Source organism: Colobus angolensis, unplaced genomic scaffold (genome assembly GCF_000951035.1).
Source record: "Colobus angolensis palliatus isolate OR3802 unplaced genomic scaffold, Cang.pa_1.0 Scaffold113, whole genome shotgun sequence".
Classification (NCBI taxonomy): domain Eukaryota; kingdom Metazoa; phylum Chordata; class Mammalia; order Primates; family Cercopithecidae; genus Colobus; species Colobus angolensis.
Window position 1 is genome coordinate 4,605,934 of NW_012112364.1, and position 15,682 is coordinate 4,621,615.

The 15,682-nt window shown below is 37.7% G+C and overlaps 1 protein-coding gene across 1 annotated transcript in view; it reads right to left on the reverse strand.

Moving 5' to 3' along the window:
• SGCG (sarcoglycan, gamma (35kDa dystrophin-associated glycoprotein)) overlaps window positions 1-15,682 on the reverse strand; it is a 91,730-nt gene that overhangs the window by 40,977 nt on the left and 35,071 nt on the right. Inside the window, exon 4 of the mRNA XM_011958867.1 lies at window positions 6,355-6,442. Within this exon, the coding sequence (XP_011814257.1) occupies window positions 6,355-6,442 (88 nt within the window). The remainder of the gene's footprint in view (window positions 1-6,354; window positions 6,443-15,682) is intronic.

The following is a 15,682-nucleotide window of genomic DNA, read 5'->3' on the forward strand; positions in this document are numbered from 1 at the left end:
ATTAAGAAAATGTGGCACATATACACCATGGAATACTATGCAGCCATAAAGAAGGATGAGTTCATGTCCTTTGTAGGGACATGAATGAAGCTAGAAACCATCATTCTGAGTAAACTATTGCAAGGACAGAAAACCAAACACTGCATGTTCTCATTCATAGGTGGGAATTGAACAATGAGAACACTTGGACACAGGAGGGGAACATCACACACCAGGGCCTGTTGTGGGGTGGGGGGATGGGCGAGGGATAGCATTAGTAGAGATACCTAATGTAAATGACTAATCGGTGCAGAACAACAACATGGCACATGTATACATATGTAACAAACCTGCATGTTTTGCACATGTACCCTAGAACTTAAAGCATAATAATAATAAAAAAAGTTTTCATGTTAGTTTTCACTTTTTTCTTGTATTTCCTTGAGTAACTTAACAATACACACTTTGAATTATTTATCTGGTATTTCAAAGATTTCATTCGTTTGGATCCACCGCTGGAGACTCAATGTGAGCTTTTGAGTTTTATAAAACCCTGTTTTTTCATATGGCCAGAATTATTTCTCTGGTTCCTTCTTATTTGGGTAGACTATTTCTTCTAATTACTTTTGCATTTATTTTTTGATTCTGCTGGGATGCTTTTAAATTCTTTTTTCCCATGGAGGATATGACTTTAATATGTATAGCTTATTGTCACCTAGCTTTGGCTACTGGTACTTTCAGTGGTGAAGAGTCTGTATGAGTTCCTTGGTTATAGAGAATCCGTGTGATGGCTCTCTCAGATGTTGGCTGTAGTAGTGACATGCTGGGTGTGTGAGCAGGTTCCCTGTCTCCTGTGGAGAGTTTCCCATCTGGTTCATGGTGTAAGCTGCTGCCCACTGCTTCTTTCAAAGTGTGCTTTCTTTTAGCTTTTTTATTAAGTTCCTGTGTTGCTTCTTGGTATAAAGTTCACAGCATAATTATCTACAAACTGTTATGTCTTTCCAAGTGGGAGAGGCATGCTAATAATGCCGCTAATCTTCCATCTTGGGAAAAACTCTCAAAACCCCAACTCTTGAACAACCAGGTCTTTTGTGAACTGAGTGAAAACTTACTCATCACCAAGGGGATGGCACTAAACCAATCATGAGGGATCTACCTGTATGACGCATACACCTCCCATCAGCCCCAGCTCCCACAGTGGAGGTTGCATTTCAGCATGCAATCTGGAGGGGACAAATATCCAAACCATATCACTCTGCCCTTGCTCCTCCAAATCTCACATTCTTCTCACATTGTAAAATACAATCATCCCTTCCCGAGAGTCCCCCAAAGTCTTAACTCATTCCAGTATGAAGTCCAAAGTCCTAAGTCTCATCTGAGATTCATCTCCTTCCACCTTGTGTTTATAAAATACAAGCAAGTTAGTTACTTCCAAGATACAATGGTAGTAGAAGCATTGGGTAAATGTTGCCGTTCCAAAAGGGAGAAATCAGCCAAAAGAAAGGGGCACTAGATCCCACTCAAGTTTGAAACCCAGCAGGGCAGTCATTAAGTATTAAGGTTCCAAAATATTCTCCTTTGATTCCATGCCCAACATCCAGGGCACTAACATAAGAGATGGCACCTCAAAGTGACCAGCACCACTCATGTGGCTTTACAGGGTGCAGACCCTGTGGCTTCTCTCATGGGTTGGAGTTGAGTGCCTGTGGCTTTTCCAGGTTCAAAATGCAAGTTTCTTGTAGCTTGACCATTCTGGGGTCTGGAGGGCTGTGGTTTCCTTCCCATAGCTCTCTAGGCAATGCCCCAGTGGGGACTTTGGGCTTTCAATCCCACATGTCCTCTCAGCCCTGTTCGAGTAGAGTACTTTGTGGAGCCTGTGCCCCTGCAGCATGCTTCAGACTGGGCATCCAGGCTTTTCCACACATCTTCTGAAACCTCAGTGCAAGCTGCCAAGCTTCCTCTTGCATTCTGCGGGCCTGGAGACTTAACACCCTGTGGAAGCTACGAAGGCTGATGGCTTGCACCCTCCACAGCCATGGCCTGAGTAGTATCTGGGGCCCTTTGAGGCACAGCTGGAGCTAGAGCCGCTGTGATGTGGGAAGCAGTGTCCCTGAAACCATGGCTTCCTCTTAGGCCTCTGTGCCTGTGATGGGATGGGCTATCTCTGAAACGTCTTCCTGGCCTTTCCCCCATTGTCTTGCATATTAGCACTTGGCTCCCCTTTAGCCATGCTAAGCTCTCTAGTAAGTGATTGCTCTGTAGCCTGACTGAATTCTTTCTCTACCACAGTGCCAATCAGCAAGTTTTCCAAACTTTTACACTCTGCTTCCCTTTTAAATATAAATTCAAATTTTAAGGTTTTTTTTTTTTTTTTCACTCTTATACCTGATTGTAGGTTATTAGAAGCAGCCAGACTGCTTCTTGAATACTTTGCTGCTTAGATTTCTTCTGCAGTATACACCAAGTCATCACTCTTAAATTCAAACTTCCACAGGTTCCTAGCTTGTGGACAAATGCAGCCAAGCTCTTTGCTAGGGCATTACACAGATGATGCTTATTCCAGGCCCCAATAACATCCTCATTTCCATCTGAGACCTCCTCAGCCTGACCTTCACTGCCCACATTTCTATCAGCATTTTCGTCACAGCCACTTAATAAGTCCCAAACTTTCCCTCATCTTCCTGTCTTCTTCTGAGCCCTCCAAACTCTTCTAATTCTGCCTGTTACCCAGTTCCAAAGCTGCTTCCACATCTTCAGGTATCTTTATAGCAATGGCTCACCCCTCAGTACCAATTTTCTGTGTTACTCGATTCTTACACTGCTACAAAGAAATAACTGAGGATGGGTAATTTATAAAGAAAAGAGGTATAATTGGCTCACAATTCTGCAGGTTGTACAAACATGGCTTCAGCATATGCTTCTGGAGAGGGCCTCAGGAAGCTTCCTATCATTCCAGAAGGCAAAGAAGGAGCAGGTGCATCACATGGTAAGAGCAGGAGCAAGAGAGAAGAGGGAGGTCCCAGATTCTTTTAAACAACCAGATGTCATGTGAACTAACTGAGTGATAACCCACTCATCACCAAGGGTATGGTGCCAAAGCCATTCGAGAGGGATACACCCCCATGATACAATACCATCCATTAGGCCCCACCTTCCACATTGGGAATCACATTTCACCATGACATTTGGAGGGGACACGCATCTAAATCATGTCAGAATTCCATTGGGATTTTTGGTTTTGACTGTATTGAATGCAAATTGTTTTCAGTGGTTTTGTAGAAAACACTCATTCACTTAACGAAATGAGATTAATATGGCTAGTTCACATAAATTACACTTTAATACCCAAATTGGCAAAATTTAACTTCTTCCAGGAAACATGAGACTAGAAGGGTTGCAACTGTGGGAAGTCATGTACTGAAGAAAACCTTGGACTTGGGTGAGTTTGCTGCTATTTCCTAGCTCAAGGTTCTCAATATAACAGACAGTTTCCAACTAAAGATTTACTAGCAATTACTAATTTAATCACTTTCTCAGGCATGAGACACCAAGGTTAAAACTAGAGATTGAGACAAACAGTTCAAACCAAAGAGATTTTGGTGTGTAACTTATTTTATTTTTGTTTTTAGAGATGGTCTCACTTTCTCACCCAAGCTGTAGTGTAATGGCCTGATCATAGCTCACTGAAGCCTTGAACTCCTAGCCTTAAGCAATCTTCCTGCTGCAGTCTCCCAAAGGGCTGGGATTACAGGTGTGAGGCACTGCACCCAGGCTTTTTTTTAAAAACAAAAAACAAACAAACAAAAAAACTTTATAACCCCTGGTTAATTCTTGGTGACAAAAATGAAATTGAAACAACATTTGCAGCAACTAGAACAGTTACTGGAATGCCATAATTTCAAGAAATCTGATTAGCGAGGAGGGCCAGCGGGAACAGCGGGCTGAGAGAAGTAAACCCTCAGTCTTTCCTGTTTTCCCTTCTCTACTAACTAGCTGTGTGCTCTTGAGCAAATTTGCTTTTTAGTGCTTCAGTTTTTTCCTCTACGAAATGAGACGCAGGTTTATATTATATCTAAATTCCCTTGTATAATATACGAAAATCCACACCTAACAAGATAAACAGAGGAATGTGTATTTGTGCCAATGAATTTTTTTTTTTTTTTTGAGACGGAGTCTTGCTCTGTCGCCCAGGCTGGAGTGCGGTGGCGCGATCTCGGCTCACTGCAAGCTCCGCCTCCTGGGGTCACGCCATTCTCCTGCCTCAGCTTCCCGAGTAGCTGGTTTTTAGTAGAGACGAGGATTCACCATGTTAGCCAGGATGGTCTCGATCTCCTGACCTTGTGATCTGCCTGCCTTGGCCTCCCAGCCACCGCGCCCAGCCGCGAATTAATTTTTATAGGAATATAAGAAGATTCTCCTACTTTTGTAGCTTCTAAGAAATAATTACATACTCTTTATTATTATTACTTGATAGCATATAAGGTAGCATATAAGGTAGTCATTCAACAAATATTTGTTGAAATGAATGAGAAAAAATGGGCAAAAATTCCTCAAACACTTGAAAGCTATAGGCAGTTAAAGATTTTTCAAGAAATGATGGTAAAGATAAATGATAATACTGTATCATTTATCAAGAAAATATGATTTGTTTTAGATACATCTTAAGAACATATATGCAGGAAAAACGGGTTCATCTCCTGATCCATGGAGAATTCCACTGGACTTAGTTATTAAACAAAACTTCTAGGCCAAAGAGAGACACAATTTATGATCAAGAATAAGTTATAAAGCAGAGAATAAAGTACAGAACATCTTGTTTAATAAAAAGGAATCATCAGATTAACACAAGGCTGTAGTTTCCCATGTGTCACATTATTCTGTTTTGTAAAAATAGCCATTAAAAAGAGAGACACTGGAAGTTTGTGTTGGCAGTACAACTCTCCTTTATTTTCTGATTAATGACAAGGGCCATCCAGTTTCCTAGACTTAGCAAATCTATCTAATGATAATAGTATAGCGAATATATATATCTTCCTCATTCTTTTTTTTGAGACATAGTCTTGCTCTGTCACCCAGGTTGGAGTGCAGTGGTGTGATCTTGGCTCACTGCAAGCTCCGTCTCCCGGGTTTACGCCATTCTCCTGCCTCAGCCTCCCAAGTAGCTGAGACCACAGGCGCCCACCACGCCTGGCTAATTTTTTGTATTTTTAGTGGAGACGGAGTTTCACCGTGTTAGCCAGGATGGTCTCGATCTCCTGACCTCGTGATCCGCCCACCTCGGCCTCCCAAAGTGCTGGGATTACAGGCTTGAGCCACCACGCCCGGCCATACCTTCCTCATTCTTATTCTTTTTTTTTCAGACAAAGGTTCTCCTCCACCATAGAATCGAATTCCTAGGCTCGAGTGATCCTCCCTACCTCAGCCTCCCCAGTAGCTGCGACTACAGACATTCACCACCACACGTGGCTAATTTTTTTAAATTATTTTTTTAGAGATGTTGCCCAGGCTGATCTTGATCACCTAGGTTCAAGCAATCCTTCCGTCTTGGCCTCCCAAAGTGCTGGGATTACAGGCATGAGCCACCAGGCCTGGCCTGCATTCCTTCTTACCAGCTGGTTTGCTCTTCCCATATTGCTTTCATCTATATTTCTTCTTGCTGATCTTCTCCGCTTATAGGATTCCATGTGACCTCGCTCCCATGTGACCTTACTCTCCCGTCTTAGTTGATTGGACGGGTGTATCTGGCTGACTGACCCGATGGAATGTGGTGGGACAGATGAACTGGGCTAATTAGAGTACTTTGTGGATTTAGAATGAGCGTAATCGAAGACTAAACTGTGTGATGTTGATAACTACAGCCGAGCAGATAAGAATCAGGGAGGCCCTGTAGGTTCTGTACAGTGAGAAGTGATACAGCCAAGTGAAAATGGTGGCAAAGATAAACTGGAAAGGAGGAGAATGGAACATATGCGGAGAAGGAGAGAGAAGAGAAGAAAGAACAGGGAGGGAACTGAATCTATTCTTGGCTCTCAGCCACTGGTCTCTGTGCTCTTTGAGGCCAGCTACTTGGGTTCCTTTCCTTTGGTTGCTGCAAGAGTCTTTGGTAACCTACAATAAACATTTGTTTCTTGTACTAGCTTTAATTGTCCTCTATTTCTTGAAACAAAAATAACTCTAATCAAAGCACTTCAGGCTGTCCCCTCACCCCCCCACCCCACTCTGGTGCTATTCTGTGGTCAACACAGCATGATATTTAGAAAATTCATGCTTTGTTCATAAGTAGCTTTGATTTCTTTAGAAGAAAAAACAATGCATCCATTTAGCACTATTCACGGACCACATGCATGCAAAACACCACGATGAAGCTGGACTCACCGACTTTCAACCTGCCTGTGACCTCCCCTTCTGAATTGCGCGCATTTACAGTCACATTCTGGGTTGATTGTAGAAGCAGAGATGAGTCCTAGAAAGGGATTTATAAAATTTGTAAAATATGTGCTGTTTAAAATGATTACATCTTTATAATTCTATGTCAATTTAGGATTTATGTAAAATTATTTACCCATTGTTACAGATCCTGGAAATTCTATAAATTTGTGGCTAAGACAATTAAAAAGTCCTGAATCATATATATTTTTTTAACATTTTGAGTACTTATTGAAAGCTAAAAGAATAACAATCATAAAATGAGCCCCAAATGCAAGATAGGGACAGAAAAAATATGAATTATTTAGAAAAATATGCAATTTAACAGAGCTATATGGTCACAACTATGTCAAGGAAAGACACCAACAACAGTGGTGTTCTAGCTAATAGAAATGACATATACTTTTTCCTGCTACACTCTATTTCCATATTTTTGTAATACATTTGTATTTTTATAGTGTGTAAACTTTATCAAAATAAAAAATCTGTGTATACAGCACAGTTATAACTACAGACACATTTGTGGTATTGACTGCTTTGTTCTTGCTCTCCAAGTTAAAAATAAACTAAGCATTTAGCTTAAGACATTAGAAAATACACAATAAAACAGACATCAGAGAATAGAAAGAAAAATAAATTTCAAAGCATAGTTTTATGTATCAGTAAACAATAGTTTTGAAAAAGCACATGCAGTCTGAGTTGGTTATTTAAAACAAACAGAATTAAACTTAAAAAATAGAGAAAACAGTGTATTTAAATCATAAATTCAGAGGAAGTAAAATGTATAGCTATGCTAACTATGAAGGGACTAGTATTAATTAGCAAAACTGACTTAAATACAATGCTGGAATTGGCCAATAACTACGGAAATATTAGAGAAAACTGCCAAAGAGCTACTCCAAATATTAGCGATTGTCTCTTGGTGGGTAGCATTATGGACTATTTTACTCCCTCTTTGTGTGTGTGTGTGTGTTTAATTTTTACTTCCTACTTTTTTCCCCACTACAAGCTACTTTAATTCTTTGAACAACTTTTCCACGCAGGTAAAAAGTTGTTCTATTTTTTGCCATATTTTCCTATTAAGATATATTTTCAATATTTTTTCCTACAATAAAATTTACTAAAAACATTTGGTTCACTCATTTTTGTCGATATGAATGCTGTCCATAGTGGCTTTTGAAAATCTGAATTTTCTTTGATAACCACATTTCTACCAAGATCAATTTTCCTGAGTCAAATTTTGTATATCCAGTATAGCATAGTATAGTACAGTATAGTATAACCTTTTACGTTTAATATATTTGTTTCTAGGCAAGCTTTTGCATTCCTTGTGGAAGAGGCACATGCACCAGCACTGCATATTTCCTGGCTATGTGTCTTGGATGTGGTCTCACAACTGTCTAGTGATTATGAGGGGCAGGCGGGTGTCTGGCTGGCAGATATTCTGGCCTGAACATGGTTTAGTGCTGAACCGAAGCTGCAGCTGCCCCCTCCCGCTTCCTGTTATATGAGACTAAAAGCTCCTATTAGTTTATTCCATGGCTAGCTGGGTATTCTGTGTTCACAGGGTAAAGATCTTTTAACTGATGCAGTGACAGAGCAGAAGTGGCTCTGTGTCTATATTACCAACACAACTGTATTCATAACTGCTACAATAATGCAATCTCTAATACTGAATTGTACTTGTTCTTTAATCTACATTTTTAAGAAGTAGCTTAAAACAATCGACACGTACATTTTTAATAAAACTGATATTTATTGTGAAGTCCAGAGACTATTTCTATTTTCTAAGTAAGAAAACTGAAGTCTATAGATTGCAAATGCGATTTTCAGGTTTTTGTTTTTGTTTTTTGACTTTTTAAAACAATTTTTATTGTATTAAAAATATATATGCTATGCATATAAGTTATACACAGCATAAAATTTACCATTTTAACCATTTTTAAGTGTATCATAGATTGACATTAGGTACATTCACAGTATTGCACAACCACCACTACTATCATTTCTAAAATTTTACATAAGGGATTTTCAGTTTTTATCATTAGCTAATGACGCCTTTTAGAAAAATTTTACGCCATTTAGAGAATGACAGCAAGGTATAAGGAGAACATTTTATTTTTCTATTCATATCAGTTGAACTCTGAATGTACCTGTTTGAATACAGATGTTGTGTCAACACTACACCTTAGGGAGTAGTGAAGGAGTCATAGAACATAGAACGTTTTATTACCTTTCTCAACAGTGCGTGACACATAGAAGGAGCTATGAAAGAGGTGTATAAAAAGACCGTTAACAGTATAAGGGGTTACCGGTATGGCCCAAAGATAAATCAAAACTGCTACAGGAGTTATCAATACCCTCTGAGGTTGATGTTTTAAGATACTTTTTAAAAATGTAGATTAGAGGGCAAGTATAATTCACCACTTCATTTATATACATAATTAACTACTTCAAACTTGAACCTAATATGGGAATGCCGGAAACTAATTTAATCATTAAAGCAGCAATCCTGTGTTAAGAATTCTATCAAATAGTACGTGGGAAAATTACATTTATTGGCATAAAGTTATTCTTAATATTCCCTTCCCATTCTTTGAATGTCTGTGGGATTCATAGTGGTGCCCCTTCTAGCACAGCTGATATTGATCATTTGTGCCCTCTCTTTTTAAAATATTCAGTTTGGTTCAAGGTTTATCAATTTTTATTGATCTTCTAAAAGAATCTGTATTGGGTTTCATTAATTTCCTCTATTGTTTTATGTTTTCTGTTTTGTTGATTTCTTCTCTCATCTTTCTTTTCTTCTCTGACTTTTGGTTTATCATGAAGAGATGCTGAAGTTTATCAAATGCTTTTTCTGCATCTATCGAGATGACCAAATGGTTTTTGTTCTTCATTCTATTGATGTGATGTATGGTGTTTGTTGTTTTGCATATTCTCCTACCAGTTATTGAGAGAGGGGTGCTGAAATCCCTGAGTCTAAATGTGAATATTTCTGGTTTTTTTCTTACATTCTATCAGTTTTTGCTTCATGTATATTGATGCTCTGATAGTGGATTCATGTGTTTTAGCAACATAAATATTGAAGAATTTACTCCTATGTCATCTTAAATGACCCTCTGTATCTCTAATATAGTTATCTCTTTGTTCTGAAATCTACTTTGCTGTTTTAATATAGTCACTCCAATATTCTTTTCATTACTGTTAGTATAGTATAGCATAGTACAGTACAGTATAGTACAACCTTTTGCTTTTAATATATTTGTGTTTTTATAATTAAGGTAGGTTTCTTGTAGATGGCATTCTTGGGATAAATGTGTTGTATTTGGTTTGCTAACATTTTGCTGAGGATTTTTACATTTATGTTCATCAGAAATATTGGTCTGTAGTTTTCTTTTTTGTTGTGTTCTTGTTTGGTTTTGGTATCATGGCTATGCTGGCCTCGTGTAACGAGTCACAAAGAATCTCCTCTGCTTCAAGTTTCTGAAAAAGTTTGAGAAGGACTGGTATTAATTCTTCTTTAAAGGTTTGGTAGAATTCAGCAGTGAAGCCCTCTGGTCCTGGACTTTCCTTTGTTGGGAGACTTTTTATTACTAATTCAATATTGTTACTCAATAGTGGTCTGTTTAGATTTCCTGTTTCTTCTTGTTTCAATATTGGAAGGTTCTATGTATCCAGATATTTATCCATTTTCCCTAGGCTTTCAAATTTATTGACATATACTTGTTCATGGTAGCCTCTAATGACGTTTTGTATTTCTGTGGTATCCATTATGATGTCTCCTTTTTCATTTATTGATTTTATTTGTTTGGATCTTCTGTCTTTGATTTTTGGTCTAATGTATTCTTTTTCTAGTTTCTTAAGGATGAAACTGAGGTCATTGATTTTTTTTTTTTTTTTCTGAGACGGAGTCTCACTCTGTTGCCCAGACTTGAGTGCAGTGGTGTGATCTTGGCTCACTGCAAGCTCTGACCCCTGGGTTCATGCCATTCTCCTGCCTCAGCCTCCCGAGTATCTGGGACTACAGGCACCCACCACCATGCCTGGATAATTTTTTGTATTTTTAGTAGAGACGGGGTTTCACCGTGTTAGCCAGGATGGTCTCTATCTCCTGACCTCGTGATCTGCCCACCTCGGCCTTCAAAACTGCTGGGATTACAGGCATGAGCCACTGCACCCGGCCAATTTTCTTCTTTTTTAATATACGCATTTAATGCCACAAATTTCCCTATAAGCACTGCTTCAGCTATATCCCCCCAAATTTGATGTTATTGTTTTCTTAACTGTCATTCAGTTCAAAATACTGTTTAATTTCCCTTTGGATTTCTTCTTTGACCCATGGTTTATTTGCAAATTTTTATATAATTTCCACTTATTCAGAAAGTTTTCAGACATATTTGTGTTATGGTTATCTTATTAAATCCACTGTGGTCAGATAACATGTTGGAAGACTTGAATGTTTTTAGATTTATTGAAAATGTTTTATGGTTCAAAATGTGATCTATCTTGATAAATGTTTTCCCTGTGCACTTGAAAAGAACTCTTTGTCTGCTATTATTGAGCAGCATGCTCTGAAAATTTAATTATATCAAGTTGGTTGATAGCATTGCCAAAGTCTACATGCTTACTGTTTCTATATCCGTTTCTCCTATCAGTTATTGAGAGAGGAGTGCTGAAATCCCTGAGTCTAAATGTGAATATTTCTGTTTTTTTCTTACATTCTATCAATTTTTACTTCATGTATATTGATGCTCTGATAGTGGATTCATGTGTTTAGCAACATAAATATTGAAGAATTTACTCCTATGTCATCTTAAATGACCCTCTGTATCTCTAAAATATTTATCTCTTTGTTCTGAAATCTATTTTGTCTGTTTTAATATAGTCACTCCAATTTTATTTTCATTAGTGTTAGTATAGTATAGCATAGTATAGTACAGTACAGTATAACCTTTTACTTTTAATGTATTTGTGTTTCTATAATTAAGGTAGGTTTCTTGTAGGTGGCATATAGTTGGATCTTGCTTCTGTATTCAATTTCACAGTCTATCTTTCAGTTGGGATGTTTTGACCATTTATATTTAATGTGATTATTTTAATGTGATTATTTATACGAGTTGGTTCAAATATACCAAATTGCTCTTTGTTTTCATATTCAACTAATTTTCTCTTTGTTTCCTTTACCTCTGTTTGAATTAACTGAGTATTTCTTTTCATTTTTATCTCCTTAGTTAATGTTTTAGCTATACTTTTTATGAGTTTACTTTAGATATACTAAGCATCTTTAACTTATTATGGTCCATCCTCAATAATTTTTTGCCACTTCATGTGTGATGTGAGAACATTATAGCAATACTTCTATCTTTTCCTGTTATGGAATTTGTTTCATTATTCTCATACACTTTATTTCTATCCTGTTACAACATCCCAAATACATTGTTATTCTTTTGGCTTTGAGCAAAGTGTCTTCTAACATTTTTTAAAATTATTTTTTGTATACCCACATATTTACGATTTCTGGTATTTAAAAATTTTTCTGGTGAACATCTAGATTTTTCTTCTAGCATCATATTCTCTTTGCCAGAAAGGCTTCCTCTAATATTTCTTGTGGTGCAGATCTGCTGAAGTAACTTGTTTTCAGCTTTAGTTAAGTCCAAAAAAGTCTTTATTGTCTACTTTTGCTAGGTATAGTGTTCTAGGTTGGCCTTTTTTTCTTTTAGTACTTTAAAGTCAGCACTTCAGTGTCTTCTGGCACAAAATGTTACTGACTAGAAGGCTGATGTCATATTTTTTTCACTCCTTTGTATGTTATATATCCTTTTTTTTTCTAGCTACTTTTAAGGTTTTCTCTTTAAGATTTTTCTGTCTTGATTTTAAGCAATTTAATTACAATGTACCTTGTAGTTTTCCTTGTTTCTTTTGTTTGGGGTTCACTGAACATATTTTATCTGTGGACTTAAAGTTTTTATCATGCTTGGAAAAAAATTACAAATTATTGTTTTCAAATAGTATTTGTCCTCTTTTCTTTCCTCTTCTTTGGAGATGCCAGTCACACATACATAAGGCCCCTTGGTATTGTCCCTGTAGTTACTGATACTCTGCTGCTTTCTTTTTCTAGCCATTTTTCTCTGTGCTCCATTTTGGAAAGTATCTATAGCTATACCTTCAACTTTAGTGATCTTTTCTTCTGTGATGTCCAGTCTGTTAGTAATCTGTTAGTCCCACCATTGGCTTTTTAAAAATTTCAGATGTTATACTTTTCATCTCTAGAAGATTTGTTTGTGTTTTTTCTGTCTTTCCATATTTTATGTCTCTCCTTAACGTGATTATGCTTTCCTCGACTTTTGTACACAGATGAAATGTAGTTTTTTAGAACTTTGTTCTGGGATAGAACAAATCACTTGGAAAACGCATGATACTTTCAAGGATTCCTGTAAGCTTTGTTAGAATGGACTAGAGCAGGATTTTTTCCTAGTGTTGATCTTGTACCACTTCTGAGCCACACCCTTCTGTATTCTACCTGATACCCATAATTTATGAAGTTTTCCACTCTGACTGGTGAGAATATGAACTGTTCCCCACTCTGTGTGACCTGCAGGCATGGTTCCTTCTGCTCCCTTTGAGTGGGTATTTCACTCAGTCTCAAGGTAGCTTCCTCACACACACGCACTGGTAAATATTTAGCCACGGACTCGGACTTGGTGGGGGTGGGATGTGGTGCAGTCTCTGCCGTCTCCGGAGTGCCGTCCATGCGCAGCAAGCCCCTCCTCTGCAGGACTCTGCCTTGCAAACTGCAGCTGCTTTGGTCTCCTTGGCCTTCCAACCCTGGCTCTTCAACTCAGGGAGACCACCTGCGTCTGCATTGGCTCCCGCCCTCATTGCAGCCTGGAAACTCTCTTCATGCAGTGAGTTAAGGCAATTTGAGGAGTCACTCTTTTGTTTTTCTTCTTGCAGGGATAACTGTCTCCTGAGCTGTCCATTGTCCAATATTTGATAACCACTGTTTCATGTATTTTTTTCGTTTTTTAGTTATTTCTGCCCTGTAATTTCTTTTCTGATTTTATAATTTCTTGTTATTTTAAGGAAAACTCCTTTAAAAATAGCTTTATCTCTTTGAGAATCTTAAGCATGTTCTTCTAGTCATTTTCAGATTGACTCTTTTTATTTAGTTGGATATTGATCTTCCTTTATGTAAAGTTTTTTGGGCTTTTTTTTTTAGATGAAGGTTTCATCATATGAAATTTCAATTTTTATGTTCCACTGTGTGGAGGCGTCTACCTTTCAGCTCTTACCAGCCTGTCTAAAGTCTGTCTTGTTGTTTTCACTTGGTCCACAGGGCCCCCCAGTCTTTTAGTGGTGACTTAGGGCTTCTGTCCTCAGTGACATTCAAGTTCTGGACAGGCATCTTTGTAGCCTCCTCCCCTCAGATATACTGCTTTATTCAAATAGTTGTAGCTATTTTTTAATATGCTGTTTTATTCAAATAGTTGTAGTTGTTTTCTGTCTTCAGCACAATCTTATGCAATGGGCTTGCCTGGAGTCCCAACGAGGTGACCATTTGGTTCCTGTCACACTGTGGGCTCTGGCTGTAAGCTAAAGCTTCTTTTCAGGGCTGGGAACTTCACAGATGATCATTTCCAGTAAGCTTTATTACCACGTATTTGTTTCATTTAGTTTTTGATCATGGCTCTGTATTTTTTAAAAACCTTTTTGTTTAAAGGAAGTAATTGTTATGTGTTTGAACTAATGGCGTGGTGGATGGGTTTAAGCCATGAATTCAAAGTATGAACTCAATACAGGCCCTCATGTATTACTTTTGAGGGACTACTGGGTAATCAGATGTTAGAGGCCAGAGTAGCATGTTGAATTATATTTATAATGAAGAAATTATCTCAGCCCATCAGTACACATAAATGAGTTATGTGTCAAATTTTGCAAATTCATAAAGTAATTTCTTTTCTCTAATTTTATGGAAAATTGCTTCCTAGACTCATCTTTGAAAAGGAAATTTATAACTAATATATCAATCCATACAGAAGTTAGGAAGCATAGTTTTGTTCTGGGACGGCTCTTATTGGAAAGCCATATTAGTTATAAAACACTGTACAGCTCTGTTATCGCATAATATTATTCAAATTGTTACTGATTTTTATGTATTGATTGACATACTCATTAATGCCACATTCTAAGATTTTAATATGTGATTATCTGAGGTATTCTCTATAATGTTGCTTTCTGTTTTTAAAAGCATACTGGAGATGAAATGGCCTGATAAAATATAACTGAAAGTTATTATTAATTCCAGAATATTAAATTTGCTATGATCTAGTCACCTGATTTCAGTCACCGGACTGTTCTACCAGTCTGATTCTTCCCAAAATATGGCAGAAAATCAGCCAACACAACACCGGGGAAGAAAGAAGGCCAAGTTCTAACACTTGAACGCCTCATTCATGTCTGACTTCCCTTTTTACAAAAGGGAAATCCTGTAGGAGAGGATTGTTTCACACACTGAAATGCCATCACAATTAAGGTAAGCAAATGACATAAGGTAAGGGTAAGCCTCACAGAATCAGGCTCTTACCTGCCTATTATACTGCAGGTCATCATCTGGCTCCCAATGCCAATAAGAGAGCCCCAGAAGTAACATAACAGCACCTAAAACTACTTATGTACTTTTCACTCACTGGGATCTCTCTTTGTGATATTCATGTGTTAGTCATATGCCATGCCATTTCGCAACTGGTAATACAGCCTGGCGAATGTCTGGTTCAGGAGTGTGTTTTGTCTCTCTAACAAGACCTCACATTTCCTAGTAAGTCTTTTGTTTCCTTTCTAATTCTCCTATAGTAGCTGGTACAGCCTCCGCAGTTAGGAGATACTGAAATACCCTTTCATATTCAGAAATATGAAAGGAAAATGAAGGCTCTGCTTTTCAAATAACCAGAAAGTTATAGCTGGGTGAAGTTTTCACTTTTTGTGGGTCAGGGAGGTAATGCCATTTATCAATAATCTGGCAAAATGTTCATGCCTACTATAATGCTCATAGCATTGCTTAAGTAGAAATAGAACATACTGCAAACATTGTTTGAACATATTTGCACTTTATTCTTGGGTGTCCTTCTTATAAGCTCCATGGTGGTAAATGAAGAAAACCTTGATTTACTTTTAAAGTCACATAATTATTTAACGACAATGCTGAATCTGCTTGTTTAGAATCTTACAGGATCATAATCTGTAATTGGTATAATAAATGCAGAACATATTACAATGAAAC